At 43.5% G+C, this 14,228-nt stretch overlaps 3 protein-coding genes across 3 annotated transcripts; all 3 read left to right on the forward strand.

Annotated features, from left to right (window-relative positions):
- Positions 1-168: 168 nt before the first annotated feature.
- Positions 169-7,736, forward strand: dnajb14 (DnaJ heat shock protein family (Hsp40) member B14). Its single transcript, XM_028977117.1, has 8 exons — positions 169-358; positions 1,486-1,660; positions 5,004-5,149; positions 5,241-5,426; positions 5,930-6,012; positions 6,337-6,446; positions 6,624-6,796; positions 6,899-7,736. Exons 1-8 carry the CDS (start codon positions 226-228, stop codon positions 7,021-7,023), a joined length of 1,131 nt encoding a protein of 376 aa, XP_028832950.1. The 5' UTR covers positions 169-225; the 3' UTR covers positions 7,024-7,736.
- Positions 7,737-8,477: 741 nt separating this feature from the next.
- Positions 8,478-10,479, forward strand: pla2g12a (phospholipase A2, group XIIA). Its single transcript, XM_028976934.1, has 4 exons — positions 8,478-8,785; positions 8,886-8,962; positions 9,068-9,233; positions 9,548-10,479. The coding sequence occupies exons 1-4, from the start codon at positions 8,572-8,574 to the stop codon at positions 9,664-9,666; spliced, it is 576 nt and encodes a 191-aa protein (XP_028832767.1). The 5' UTR covers positions 8,478-8,571; the 3' UTR covers positions 9,667-10,479.
- Positions 10,480-10,661: 182 nt separating this feature from the next.
- On the forward strand, positions 10,662-14,168 carry LOC114788393 (caspase-6-like). The gene is made up of 8 exons (XM_028976933.1): positions 10,662-10,730; positions 10,984-11,028; positions 11,738-11,783; positions 11,871-12,020; positions 12,110-12,186; positions 12,288-12,463; positions 12,539-12,683; positions 12,787-14,168. The coding sequence occupies exons 1-8, from the start codon at positions 10,700-10,702 to the stop codon at positions 13,020-13,022; spliced, it is 906 nt and encodes a 301-aa protein (XP_028832766.1). The 5' UTR covers positions 10,662-10,699; the 3' UTR covers positions 13,023-14,168.
- The last annotated feature ends 60 nt before the right edge of the window (positions 14,169-14,228 follow it).

Raw genomic sequence — 14,228 nt, forward strand, 5'->3', positions numbered from 1 at the left:
ACTACAACTATGTGAAGGAAATAGTTACTGATAGGAATTTCAGTGGTTAACAGTAGCTAACACTACATACAGCTCACTTCAGTAGTTACTGAAAAGGATGGTGTAATGAAACACATTTTTAAATAAATGTTGAAAGTGCTGATTTCATATCAAACTACACATACGCGCTTTAGCGGCGACCACTCCGCTCAGCTGACACACGGTGGGGGTGGAAGAGGAAGAACGATGGAAAGCAACAGAGACGAAGCTGAAAAATGTATAAAAATCGCCACCAAATCGCTGGAAGCGGGAGACAAAGAAAAGGCGCTGAGGTTTTTGCATAAAGCGGAAAAGCTGTTTCCGACCGAGAAAGCGAAAGGTGAGACATGCGCGGAGAGCCGTTTGTGGCTGTTAGCTTGTCCGAGCTACATGGAGTATCCGACCGAACCGAATTCGTTTCAGGCCCCGAACATTTTCCGTCGGGGCATCTCTGTCCGGGCGAGCCTGCTCGTTACGGCCCCGCTACTGTCACTCTGCGGGGTGACAGAGTGGGCAGTCGCGGGGCGTGAACACGGCGTCGCGCGTTAGCTGCTGTCGTTAGCGTGCGAGCGAGAGTGAAAACGTCTGCTTATTTTCATGTGGTGCAGCGGAGTCGAGTTGTCTGGCAACGTGAAGTGGGACTGACGTGCCTGTGGTCCACGCTCGGGTTGCTGCTTGCTGCGTGATCGTGTGTTTGTTGCTGGAATCGGAGCACCCATCACCCCACAACCTCCCCTAAAACGCGGCGCCTGTCATGCATGCTGTGCATCCTGCCTCTAATCACTGTAGAAGGGGATTTGTGGGGAAAGGGGGCAGTGGGGAAGGATCATCGTGGGAAGCAGTAAGGGAGATAAATAGGCTTGTCCAGAATCCCTTAATGAAGCGATTGAGGAGTTCTAGTGAACCAAGGCAGGGTGCAGTCCTCGCTCGGATTACGTTAACACGTAATATCAATACCAAGACCATTGCAGTGCTGTTCTTGAAAAAATCTATTCGCTATTGTGGTTTTAGTTAACCTCTGATGGAAGTTCTGATAACCAGTTATTCTTATTTCTGTTTAATCCCACTTCTCCAGCATTTGTGCTGCTTCAAAATACGCGCGAGGAAAATGCATACAATGAAGCCATGCCAGCTTGCCATGTCCCACGATTCGATCTGGATTTCCAGATCGCAGGATAAAGGCTGAACTGATAAAGGGCACACACTGAGAACTTGGAGTTTGGAAATGGATTTCTGCATTTGTGTTAAACCTTTTGGAGATCTTAAATTAAATTACAATTAGCTTTTTACCTGGTGAAATAGCAATGCATATAGCAATTAATTCAGATGCATATCAACATTGGATCTGGTGACGGGAAGTATTTCTGTGTCCAAACTGTTGGCCTGTACTGTATATTTGACACAACTGGTAATCATGAGTCCAGCAACAGTGTATTTGTTTGTAGGATAATTGCATGTTTCTTGCAGTTTTGTTGGAGGCCTTGTCAAGAAATGGAAGCTCTGCAGGGAATGGCAATGCATATCAGAGGAAGCCGGCCGAGAACTCACGGCCAAATGCCCACACCGAGAGGGGAGGACAGGAGTCTGCAGGAGGAGACACAGCCAAATCGTACACCAAGGAGCAGTTGGACGGGGTGCAAAGGTGGGTGACGACTGAGCATTACTCTTATTTGATTCCGCTTTCTCCTTGTACTGTGCTCACTGTGAGCGAGGTCTCGGCAGCTGTCACCTATTCTGCTTTAGTGGTCTGCTTCACTGGTCCTTTCATTAGATGTGTCTTGTGTGGTTTCCTGTCCCACTTCTTTTGTGTGTTCCATTGTGGTTTGTGCCTTGGGTCAACCTAACCAGCAGTGACAGTTTCACTTTCATAAATGATCAAAGGAGGCTTTGTTTTTAATGAATATACTCAGATACTAAGATATTCTGTGGACTGACCAATATGATGTCCTCACACGTGATTAGTTCAAGTCAAACTTTGTATAAATGTACACTTATTTATTTCAGTAATCATCAAGAAAATGCTCTGGTCATATAATCATAATGACTCTGGGAGCATTTCATGTAATGTGATCATTAAAACATCATCAGCTTAAACAGGTCTTGTTATCCTGCAACTATCATTAACATTTTACTATAAACTTACATAAAACTATTTTGTCAGTCAGCCGGTACTTGACTCTCATTATCATGAATTTCAGAAAGTATTGAAATTCTCAATTTCATAATCTATGCTTCATATTAATTTCCAGAATTATTTGCACAGTACTGTTGAATGCATCCATGCATATGATTGGATTCTTTGGTGAAGAATTGTAATGGAGTCCGAATGGCTGCACGACTCAGATAAAGGTTCAGGCCTCAGAGTTGGTGTCTCAACACATTCACACGTGCACCCTTGTCAGTGAAAGAGACAGTTTCATATATGATTGAAGCTTGAAGCGATTTTACTAAAAACAAAATTGACAACACAACTTCCTGACTTCTGATTTGTCTGACAACTGATCAGCTTTAGAAGTGAAATGGGAAATGATGAGCCCTGTCGCAACACACAGAATTATTGTGCAATTATAAGATCCATAAGGAAAAAAAAGTGACTATAAATGAACTACATACATCTGGTTCCAGTTAGTGATAAGTTGACCACTGGGGAACTTTGGTTGGCAGCTGTTTTAGTACGTTCTTTGTACAAATCTGTGTTGTTCTTTGGGATTAGGAGGAATGTGGCAGTGTTTTCACCAGAGCTGTATTCAGGCCTTAAAAGCTAGTCCTGGTCCAAGCCCAGTAGAATTTGGACTGGGCCCGGCCCGAGACCGAGAAGTACAGCTTCTGAGCTCGTTTACAGCCTGACGTTATTGTGGCTGCGGAAGCCGGCCAACCTGACTGTACTAGCATGTTTTACATTTACATTTACGGCATTTATCAGATGCCCTTATCCAGAGCGACTTACAATCAGTAGTTACAGGCACAGTCCCCCCCCGGAGCAACTTAGGGGCAGTGGTGGCCTAGTGGTTAAGGAAGCGGCCCCGTAATCAGAAGGTTGCTGGTTCGAATCCCGATCTGCCAAGGTACCACTGAGGTACCACTGAGCAAAGCACCGTCCCCACACACTGCTCCCTGGGCTACCCACTGCTCACTCAGGGTGATGGGTTAAATGCAGAGGACAAATTTCACTGTGTGCACTGTGTGCTGTGCTGCTGTGTATCACTTCACTGTGACAATCACTTCACTTCACTTAGGGTTAAGTGTCTTGCTCAGGGACAAGTGGGATTTGAACCTGGGTCTTCTGGTTCATAGGTGAGTGTGTTACCCACTAGGCTACTACCACCACGTAAATAGTTACGTGTTGAGATGTGTGTTACACAATTCAGCGATTAGAATGATTGAATTTGAGACCAAAACCATTGCGTGGTTCTGAAGTTGACCCCTATTATGGAAGGGGACATGAGTTCACGCATTGCAGGTTTGGTTTGAAACATCCTATTGAAGGAATTTCCTCAACTGGGGGGTTCCCTTAAACTGCTCTGGAAAAGTGAAAGTCAAGTGATTGTCATTGTGAAAATGTGTCCTCTACATTTAAACATCACCCTTGGTGAGCAGCGGGTGGGGATGGGTGGGGATGGTCCTTTGCTCAGTGGCACCTTGGCAGTTCGGGATTGGAACTGGCAACCTTCTGTTTACAGGTCCCATTAAGCCTGTACTATTAATCAAGGGTGGTTGTGGTTTGTGTAACGCCACTTACTAGCATTGTGGTCATTAGAAATGATCATAATGTAAAATAGAGGGCCCTGGATGCAGCCTACTCTGTATTCTGGCCCCTATTTTAGTTCAAATGGGGCCAGACTGAACAGTATACATACATTTCAGAAGAACATTAATCCAGATGCCTCCGTTCTGTAGTGTAGTGTAGTCTGTAGTGAAAACCGCCGAAAAACATACAGAAATGTGGTCGCACGGCCACAGCAGTATTGCGTCACTGCCGCCGTCTAGCCGCAACCTGTGTAAGAATGGCGGTGTTCCTAAGGCACCTGCTTGCTCCTGAGATGAGTCAGCATGGAGAACATCAGTTTCACGCGGCTTGTCCCCGAAGTCTCGACATACAACTCTTAAATGTTCCAGTTTGGTTTTTGCTAGGGTTTCTGTATACATTTCGCCTTACTAGATAAAAGAATTTTACAGAGCAGAACATATTGTGCAAAAGCTGGACTGTGCCGTGTGGCTGTGGTGAAGATCATGGCTGAAACAACAGGTTGTGTTACAGAGGAGGCTGACGCGGGTGTATTTCCGCGGATCCGATGCCTTTTAATCAGACGTTCAAAGAGGAGACCGCGGTCTCTGCTGTGCTCGCCTCACCCTGCCATCACCATGGAAACCCCTGATACTTGGCTTATTGCCCATGGGGCCATGAAGAGAGAGAGTCTGTGCATTACAGCAAGCCAGAGGGCGATGGAGAGAGGGAGACCCACGGAAATAGAGGGGGAGGAGACTGTGAAAGAAAAGCCCAAGAATAATATGCCCCCCATCCCTGTGTGGGGCAGCGTTAAACCTCCATTGTGAGTTTGAACGCTTGGTGTGAGCTCAACGAAAAGACTTTTTCTATAGTTTAGAGAGTGTGAGATTCTGCACTTCCAACGTCCACACTTGTCTTGTTGAAGGTTATTTTCTGGATTCCTTTTTAGCCAAAGACCTTTGAGGTAGAACGTATCTCAGGCAACAAACTGTGAAAATTGCATCTTAACTCCCTCGTCTCTATCCAGAGTCTAATTACACTCTGGGGATTCATGACACACTGTAACTGTAACATGATCCATGCATAAAATCTTTAATAAAAGTGCTTTTTGCACTATTCCATTCCTACGGCCGTTTTCACTACGGTGTAAATCAAACTCGTGAAGTTGCGTGCCCTATTTGCACATTTAGATTTTTCTTATTTTTGATTTTAAAAAAGCAGACCATTTTAATGTACTCATAATTGTTTGTCCTTTTAGGATAAAAAGATGTAAGGACTACTATGAAGTACTGGGCATCAATAAGGAGGCCAATGAAGAGGAGCTAAAGAAAGCGTACAGGAAACTTGCGCTCAAGTTCCACCCTGACAAAAACCATGCCCCTGGTGCCACGGAAGCCTTCAAAAGTAATCTTGCACTGACCCTGCTATGAGTTAAAATGAATTCCAGCAAATGAACTGCTAACAAGCTGCGTTTTTTTTTTTCTTTTTCAATCAGAGATCGGCAACGCCTACGCTGTGCTCAGCAACCCTGACAAGAGGAGACAGTATGATGTCACAGGTGGGGAGGAACCGAGCAGTCCAGGCCATGGCCATGGCAATTTTGATTTCCACCGAGGCTTTGAGGCAGATATTACTCCAGAGGATCTGTTCAACATGTTCTTCGGTGGAGGTTTCCCCTCATGTGAGTCTGACAGTCACTTAACAATTAAACGTGTGTGAATATTCACTCATTTAAAGATTGATTGGCTAGTTAGACTCCTCCATTTTTTGCATTACCACATTGATTTTTAACTTTGAGAACATTTTGCTATTATTGAACTCTGTTGCAGTCGCTTCAGAGTGGTGAGTTATTTGAAGAATTGGGGCCTCAGTGTGCCACCAATGGTGCTCGAGTAATGCTTGGCCTATTTAATGTCTTAAATCTGTATTTGTGTTAATGGGTTGTCACCTTAACAGTAGGAGTCTTTTGATGATAAATGCTTCATCACTTCAGTTCTGTGTTCATTACATGCAACATCAAAATGGTCAAATTGTTTGGCCTGAAATGTTCCTTATGGTCCTTTTTTTTCCCTCCTCATATTCAATTGTTGAACCTTTGTCAATGAACACATTGGTACAATTGGAATGTCTCTAAATGTTTGGGCTGAAATGATTGTTGCCTTCTTTTGCATGCTGTCAATCCAGCCAGCCCACACACCTTCACCAACGGGCGGGCGCGCTACAGCCAGCAGGACCAAACTGGAAGGGACCGAGAGGAGAGGGGAGATGTAAGTAGGCCAGGGTCCTGTCACTGTCACCATATTACCTTCATCTGAGTACATACCCACATCTATTAAGTTTCCAGTCCACATGGACTCAGAATTCTGTAATTCCTCCCAGCGGTCCAGATATAATATTTTTTATACGAAATATAGTCTTTTTTTAATAATTTAATAATTCTTTAATAATTCATTGTTCTCAATAAATTATCCTGACAGGTTAATTGAGCTATGATGATGGAATGTCTGACCTAACTGTCCTGTTTCTAGAGGCATAACATGCATACATGGCTTCCACTGCACAAATATGAATTTTCTTTTATTTGTATTTAGGGTGGCTTCTCCATGTTCATCCAGCTGATGCCCATTGTTATCCTGATTCTGGTATCCATCCTCAGCCAGCTGATGGTGTCCACTCCCCCCTATAGCCTATATTCCAAACAGTAAGTCTGCAGTTGAGAAGAGCACCATTTTTCATTTAGACAGACACCAAAGAGTGTTTACGGTATTGGTGTGCATACTAAATGCAAAGTTGTTAATATAGCGGTGGTCAGTTTTATTTGAAAGTCTAATATTTCTTTCTAGATTTTTGTTTTAAAATCTTCCTTGTTTCTCCGAAGGTCTACTGGGCAGACAGTGAAGAGGCAGACTGAGAACCTCCGCGTAGATTACTACGTAAACAGAGACTTCAAAGCAGAATACAAGGGTTTGGTGTTGCAGAAAATTGAAAAGAGCGTAGAAGAGGATTATGTATCCAATGTACGAAACAACTGTTGGAAGGAGAGACAAACAAGTAAGTGCATTTTTTTTGTTCGATGTCGTCTAAGAATACGGTTAAGAAGTGTGAGTAATCTTTGAGACATTAACCATCTTTTTTCTTCTAATTTTGTTTAAGAAACTGACCTGCTGTATGCAGCTAAGGTTTACAGAGATGAACGCTTGCGTCGGAAAGCTGAGCTCATGACTATGGAGAATTGCAAGGAGCTGGACAGACTAAACAGCTTATTTCGTGGAGGATGAGGCTCAGGCCTAAGGACTTTTAGAGTAAATATATGATAATATATATATATATATGTGTAATATGTACATGGTTTTTAAAGGAACACATTAATATAGGAGCAAGCCACCTAAAATAAACATCATGTAAACTGTGAGATCTTTTAAGTTCTCCTCAACAAAATTGACCTGCTGCATCCAGGTGAATGCTCTGGTTCAGTGACATCCCAGAGCTTAATCAAATGCAGTTCATGGAGTAAGATGTCATCCCGAGGACTGAAGATAAATAAAGACGGCCGATTGTTTGCTGAAGTTTGTCTGAAGGATTCCCAGCATTCTGCACTGAAAAACAAGAAAAATACAAACCTTCTTCCTTCTATAAAGTTACTCCTCTTCATCCATGCAACCAGTAAAGACTTTGTTCTTCAGAGAACCTTCAGAGTCTTTGAACCCAATGAGCTGCTCGTTCTTTGAAGTTTCCAGCATAATTGTATGCTTCCTTGCTTTTCAGCACAACACTGTAATGGGGTAAACCATGGTTTGTGTTTTTCTGGCCTTCGCCAGGACGGTCACCGGGTGGACCTCTGAGTCATTTCAGTCATGAATTTTAGTGTATATTTCATTTTTTATTTTGAATGTTTTAAAGTTATGGAGTAACTTAAATATCTAGGAAAAAATGGTTTTCGTCATTGCTTGACTAATCATTTGAATAAAATCTTACTGTCTGGAGTTGTTAATGCAGCCTGTCATGATTTATTTACAGAGTATAGATTATTAAAATTCTTTTATGGTACTGTAAAGTAGATGTAACATCTTCCACATTTTTCTTAGCCCACTGTGGTGACTGTGAACGAAGTCTTGATTATTATTATTTTTTTATATTGCCATGTAAGAATAACATTTGAAACTGAAATAAAATGTTATTTAAAATTGTGCCATGGTACATACATTGAAATGTTGTTTTTTGTTTGGTGTCAAATGATGCCGACCAGGCCGGGCCCTAATTTATATGGCGACCAGGGCAGGCCCTAACTTATATGGAGCCCTAGGCCAGATTTTAGGTGGCTTCCCAGAACCCTTCTTTTTACTCAAGTCTTGACACGTAAAAAAAACATTGTTTTTATTATTACTACTACTACTTTGCTGGGCAGATAAATTCCTGTGGACTTGTCCTTTTCATGTTAAAACGCAGTAATCCCAGTAGTGTGGCGCCCCCTGGACGGACGGCGATGGCACCCATGCAGACGGTCCTTTATCCTGTTTCGCCAGGAGAGAAACGCCACAGGTTTGGTCATCGCTTCAGAGAACCACTGACACTTCACCTTGATAGTTGACCTTGTTATATACTTCCTAGAACTGCTGCCCTGACACCGACACTTAATCCTTCGTTTTCCGCAGGTCAGTAATTTGCATGAACTTTGTACACACCGCGATAACTGCGGGGCGGCTCCCTCATTGGCCGTCCGGACACCACGTGACCAAACACTACCCGGAAGTACACTGGCGAGAGTAGAAATGATGTCACTGACTAGAAATCGCCCTAAAACCTGAATTTGTTTGCCAGTGCGGACTATGTACTTTAGTGTCATCTCCGTTTTCACCGTCCTGTTTCTGTTCGCGTTCAGAGTAACTGTGTGCAAGCAAGAAAATGAGCCGGAGACTCCCGACTGGCGTTTGACTCTGAAAACCATTCGGAATGGTGTCCACAAAATAGACACGTACCTGAACGCAGCGCTGGATCTGTTTGGCGGAGAGGACGGGCTGTGTCATTACAAATGCAGCGATGGTGAGAGACTAATACAGCTTATTAGTGCAGTTGTCCCAGCTTGTGGCCCTGCTGTCATTCGTTTTTAATTACGTTTATACGAACAATTCGGTCCTTGCAGGTTACAAGCCAGAACCTCGGCCTTCTTACAAGCCACCGCCCCCGAATGGATGTGGATCACCGTTGTTTGGGTTTCAGGTCACTTCACATTATATATGAAGTCCATCCATATCGCAAGTGTAATATTATATACGTGCGTAATTTCACGTCTAATTGCATCTGCACGCTGATTCTTCCTCACAGTTTGACATTGGGATTCCGTCCATGACGAAGTGCTGCAATCAGCACGACCGCTGCTATGACACCTGCGGACGTGAGAAGCATGACTGCGACCACCAGTTCCAGGACTGTCTGGAGGCCATCTGCAGGAACGTACAGAAGACTCTTGGACTGAACCACAGTGTCCAAGGTAAACATCTGCTCACTGTTAATGTGAATATGATATGTGGTAGTATTTCATGTTAAATAGAACATCGGCAACAGACCTTTATCCCCCCCCTCTCCCGTAATTCACCCGCACACATATTACAGCCTTGACAGCACAGTTACTGATAAGAGCTACTAACAGTATTTATTTATGTTAAATCTCTGGGTAGCTGTCCTTCTCAGGGCAGACACCAATGCCAAAGTAAAATAATTTTTTGGTAAATTGCACCTTGAATTTAAAATGCGTGGATCTATTGGTGCTCATGGATTTTCTGTCCTGTGTCTTTTATCCCACAGCTTGTGAGTCTGCAGTGAATCTGCTCTTTGATGCTGTTATGCACATGGGCTGTAAGCCGTACCTCGACAGCCAGAGGGCCTCGTGTGTATGTCGCTACGAGGAGAAGTTGGAGCTGTGATAACCCAGAGGACTTGGGGCGGCCACATTGCCCCGTGGTTTTTGATTACTGCTCAGGGATCAGGCAACCTGGTTGTAACGTTAGACATGTCTGAGATGAGGTTTGGAATGGCATGCTTGTATGTGGTACATTTTCACTGCCAACATATATACTGTGCCAGTCATGCTGCTCCTCCGAGTAGTATATGTTAAACTCAGCCACATGCCCACAAGGCTGTTACGTTTACCTGTGGATGCATTTACACCAAGCGGCTAGTTACTGAATGCTGAACCAGATATATGGCTGTCGGATGTTGTCGCTTAACTGGATTGAAACTGTTTACATTTATTTGAAGGAAGCATTAATTCATTTGGATCAATTATTTGTTTTTTTATATACAGAATGAGTGAAATTAGAATTTATACTTCATATTTGTAGTGTGGAATACAGAGTAGCACAAAGACAGCTCTTGCAGCATGCAGAAAAGTTGTTCCGATGCACTTGTATGCCATTCTGACCCTGACCAAATTCTGGGGTGCCCATCAGAGATGCTCAATAAATCAACCAGTATGTTTATGCGATATCAAAAATAGATATTTAATGAGTGTGTCATGTAAGGATTTCCTTGACCCTGTATCAGTGTGTCGAAGGACATTTGTGGCAGGATCTGCAATGCCAAATAATATAGTTCAGGGCCTAATTTATGCATATATTTATAGCGCCGTGTCTGGTCACTTTAAAATACCGCTTAGTAACAGTTCAAATTGAGAAGTACTATGCTGCGCTGTCTTTTTACTGCTCGAGTAAATGGAAATAAAATTATGTTTAGCTGAAGTGACGTTTGTCAGTCGCATTTCTTTATACAGCTTCGTACGTGCGCTCATTTTCTCACCGCTCACGGAAGCTCGTCGCGTCGATTGACTGACATCCCTCTCAGCCAATAGCATTCCGCTACACCGAGCGCGAGCCAATCAAATTCCGGCCCGCCCCTTTCGGTTCCGACGGCTCCTGTCAAGCGTGTTCATTTGCAAAGTAAAGCAGGAAGAGGAGAGCGATGGCGAGCCCCGGCGGAGCTGTACCTCCAGGTAAAAGTTCCAGAACGATCTCTTCCAGCGCCCGTCGTTAATTTCAGCAGAGATTTTGTGAGGCGTGATAGATGGACGTGGCAGGTTCGATTCACTGAACCGACTTTGGAATGGGTTTGTAGTTGTTGAGCGGAAACTCTTTACCTTCTTATTTCAACATTTCACTGACAGAAGTCGCCGAATTAATTGGTTTGTATCAGTCTGTTTCTTTATACAGTTGTTTTCTGAGCTGAAGTCTCACTTTTCTCGTCAGGAACCACCGAGACGGACAGCGAAGCAGCCGCTCCTGTCCGAACAGGTGAGCTCCTGTTCCGCGAGCAGAGCCACGGCAACCGCGAAGTAATTCGCGATCCTTTTTATTCAGCTTTTTTTTTTTTTTTGCCCGGGGAAAATGTGATTTAGAGAAGGCATTCTGCCAGTCACATGCTGTGTTAGGCCGTCGGCTTAATACCAGGTGCGTTGTGAACAATGGCGGGTTGACCCCGCCGATCTGCCTCTAACAAACGTTACAGACCGAAGCTACATCACCATTAACGATCAGAGGTGTCGCCTTCGTCGCGGTGACTTGTCCTGATCCCTCTCTGTCCTCGTTCATTAATGTGAGTGGGCCGTACGGACAGATGGAACTTGGCAGATATAAATGTTTTTTAAAAGAATTCCTTGCTACACATCTCGTCTCCCAGGAAGAAATGCTGCGACGGTCCACATTCCTGTGCGTCGTGACGTTTTTTAGGAGTTCTCGGGCCATCCAGTTTGCTTACTGAACTCTTACATGCTGGATTAAAGCCTCCAGCTGTGACACTGGCATAAGGTGCAAGTAACATCGCCAAAGTCGCATGTTCAAACCCAACATATCATGTCCCTGAGCAAGACACGTGACCCAGGGGGACTGTCCCTGTCACTACTGATTGCAAGTCGCTATGGATAAGGGCGTCTGGTAAATGATGTAAATGCATAGACTACTGTAAAGAAGTACTTTGTTACGGTTCCCCGATTTTCCATTTCAGGCCCCGCATTGCTGGACGTGGCAGAAACGGATGCCATTCGTCACAGGTACGATCCTTCGTGTCCTTTGTAACTACAACATTACTATAACTACACTGTAATACTATAGCATCGATACTGTACTGGTTTCTGCAGCTCTGTGCAGCTGGATCCAGCTGTGGAGTACAGTATGAGCAACAAGACGCGGGGCTTGGCACTCATCTTTAACCAGGAGCATTTCTTTTGGAAACTCGCGTTGCCGTCACGCAGTGGCACTGCTGCAGACCGGATAAACCTGGTGAGGAGGTTGGTAGGCGCTTCGTTTTGGTTTTAAAACAGTACGGAAGCTGGTGAGAGAATCTGAATTCCGTTCGTTTAATTGCTGCTTATTGCAGATTTAGAGAACTACAATTTGATGTCAGAGCATATGACGACCTCACAGAAAAAGATATTCGGAGGATTATTACAGATGGTAGGTCAAATTCGAATAATAATATGCCAGAATCTGTGTGTTTGTGTGAAGCCAAATAAATGTAATATTTTAGTGAAATATGAACCTTTTCCTCCATACAGCTGCTAATGAGGACCATTCCAATGCTGACTGCTTCGTCTGTGTGTTTCTGAGCCATGGTGAAAATGACCACATCTACGCCAAAGATGAGAAGATCCCTATTCAGGAAGTTACTGCTTTGTTTAAAGGAAACAAGTGCAGAAGTCTGGCGGGGAAGCCCAAGATCTTCATCTTGCAGGTTCGTTTCCAGGACAGTTTTTTTTTTTTTTATGTATTATTTAACTTTGCACATTCATCTGTGTATGGTCACCAGGCGTGTCGGGGTGAAAAGCATGATGACCCAGTGACCCCTATGGATGTCGTGGATACAAAGACCAATGAGGTGGAGGTTGATGCAGGTGTTGTTTACACTCTGCCCTCTGGTGCTGACTTCATCATGTGCTATTCGGTTGCTGAGGGTAAGCAATGCCTGCAGATTAAGATAATGAATGGCCAGGGAGGTGAAAATGGATTGTAATTCGAATTATTCATAAAAAATGTATCTTGTCTCCGTATCTAAAGGATATTACTCCCACCGTGAGACTGTGAACGGGTCGTGGTACATCCAGGACCTGTGTGAAGTGCTGAAGGAGTATGGAACAACCCTGGAGTTCACTGAGCTCCTCACGCTGGTAAACCGGGTGGTGTCCAGACGCAGCGTGGGCCAGTGCAGAGATCCGAAAGCCATAGGCAAGAAACAGGTTCCTTGTTTTGCCTCCATGCTCACCAAAAAGCTGTACTTCAGGCCCAAAAAATGATGAGCCACTACACTTTCACAGAATGGTTTCATATATATATCTTCAATACACTGATAGTACCAGTCTGAAAATGCTGGACTGGATTCAAATGAAAAGAAAATTAATTTTGAACAATATAGGCTTTTTCAGCATTGTGAATAATTATGTATAAGTGGTCTAAGATTCAGAGAGTTTGGGGGGCCAATTGGTCTCTGCAAATACATCGACCATTACGTAATAATTAAATTCTGTATATTCTTCTGTGACTCTTCAAGCACCATATACAGTTCAACAATTACACCATAGTTGAACAGATCGGGTGTGTTCAGAGGGGAATGAATAGGAACTGCTTCTATCAGCGGGACTGATCTGTTACTGAACTGTACTTTCGTTTTTAATTGCCCAGGGCAAATTTCAGCATTTGGCATGTTGCCAGTGTGTATTGCAAGGGTCCAGAATGTAAAACCATGTAAATGTTAGACAAGGGTGCACAAGAGCATAGTAACGCTTAGTGTAGGCGGTAATAAGATCATAATTTTTTTGTGATCAGGCAACCCAGGAATGTCTGGAAATGACATTCTGGTCATGGTGAATATTATTAATTTTCATAAAACCACTGGTTTATCCAGCTAACTACTCCTCATGGCCATATGTTTTGTGCCTGGACCATCTCTGTTAAAAAAAGGGAATTACTGTTTCTTGTTTACATCTGATCATTTGTTCTCCACAAACAGGAAAAACTAGAAGGTATCTCAGGGAATAAGGAGACTTGGGCTGCATTGAACATGTACAGACATAAATCCTGCTTTTTGAATCATGGTTGGCATACTTTTTTATTAACTGTTTTATAGTGGATCGCCGGCTCCAGTTCTGTTCATGGTACTATCTCACAGTAACAATCAAATGTGCTGTTGTGAAGGTGTAGGTGCTGTTTCTGCACGGGGCGGGGGGCTCTCATGAATAAAAATCCCTTCCAGTGCAGAACATTCCTGTTGCACAAATACTTGAACACTTTTTATAACTATCATTAAAACTGTTGGGGGGGATTCTCTGGTGTCAGTGTGTATGATTTAAGAACACATCTTTGTGACTTGTTTCTCTTACTGGGAATATACATGATTTAGGGGGACTTTGTGGATTGGATTTAATAAAGGGTGAACCTTTCCACTTTGCGTTGGTGTTTATTTTATTTACTGCGTTAAGGCAAAGATCCATGATGTACCTGAA

The sequence above is a fragment of the Denticeps clupeoides genome, chromosome 4 (genome assembly GCF_900700375.1).
Source record: "Denticeps clupeoides chromosome 4, fDenClu1.1, whole genome shotgun sequence".
In the NCBI taxonomy this organism is placed as follows: Eukaryota; Metazoa; Chordata; class Actinopteri; order Clupeiformes; family Denticipitidae; genus Denticeps; species Denticeps clupeoides.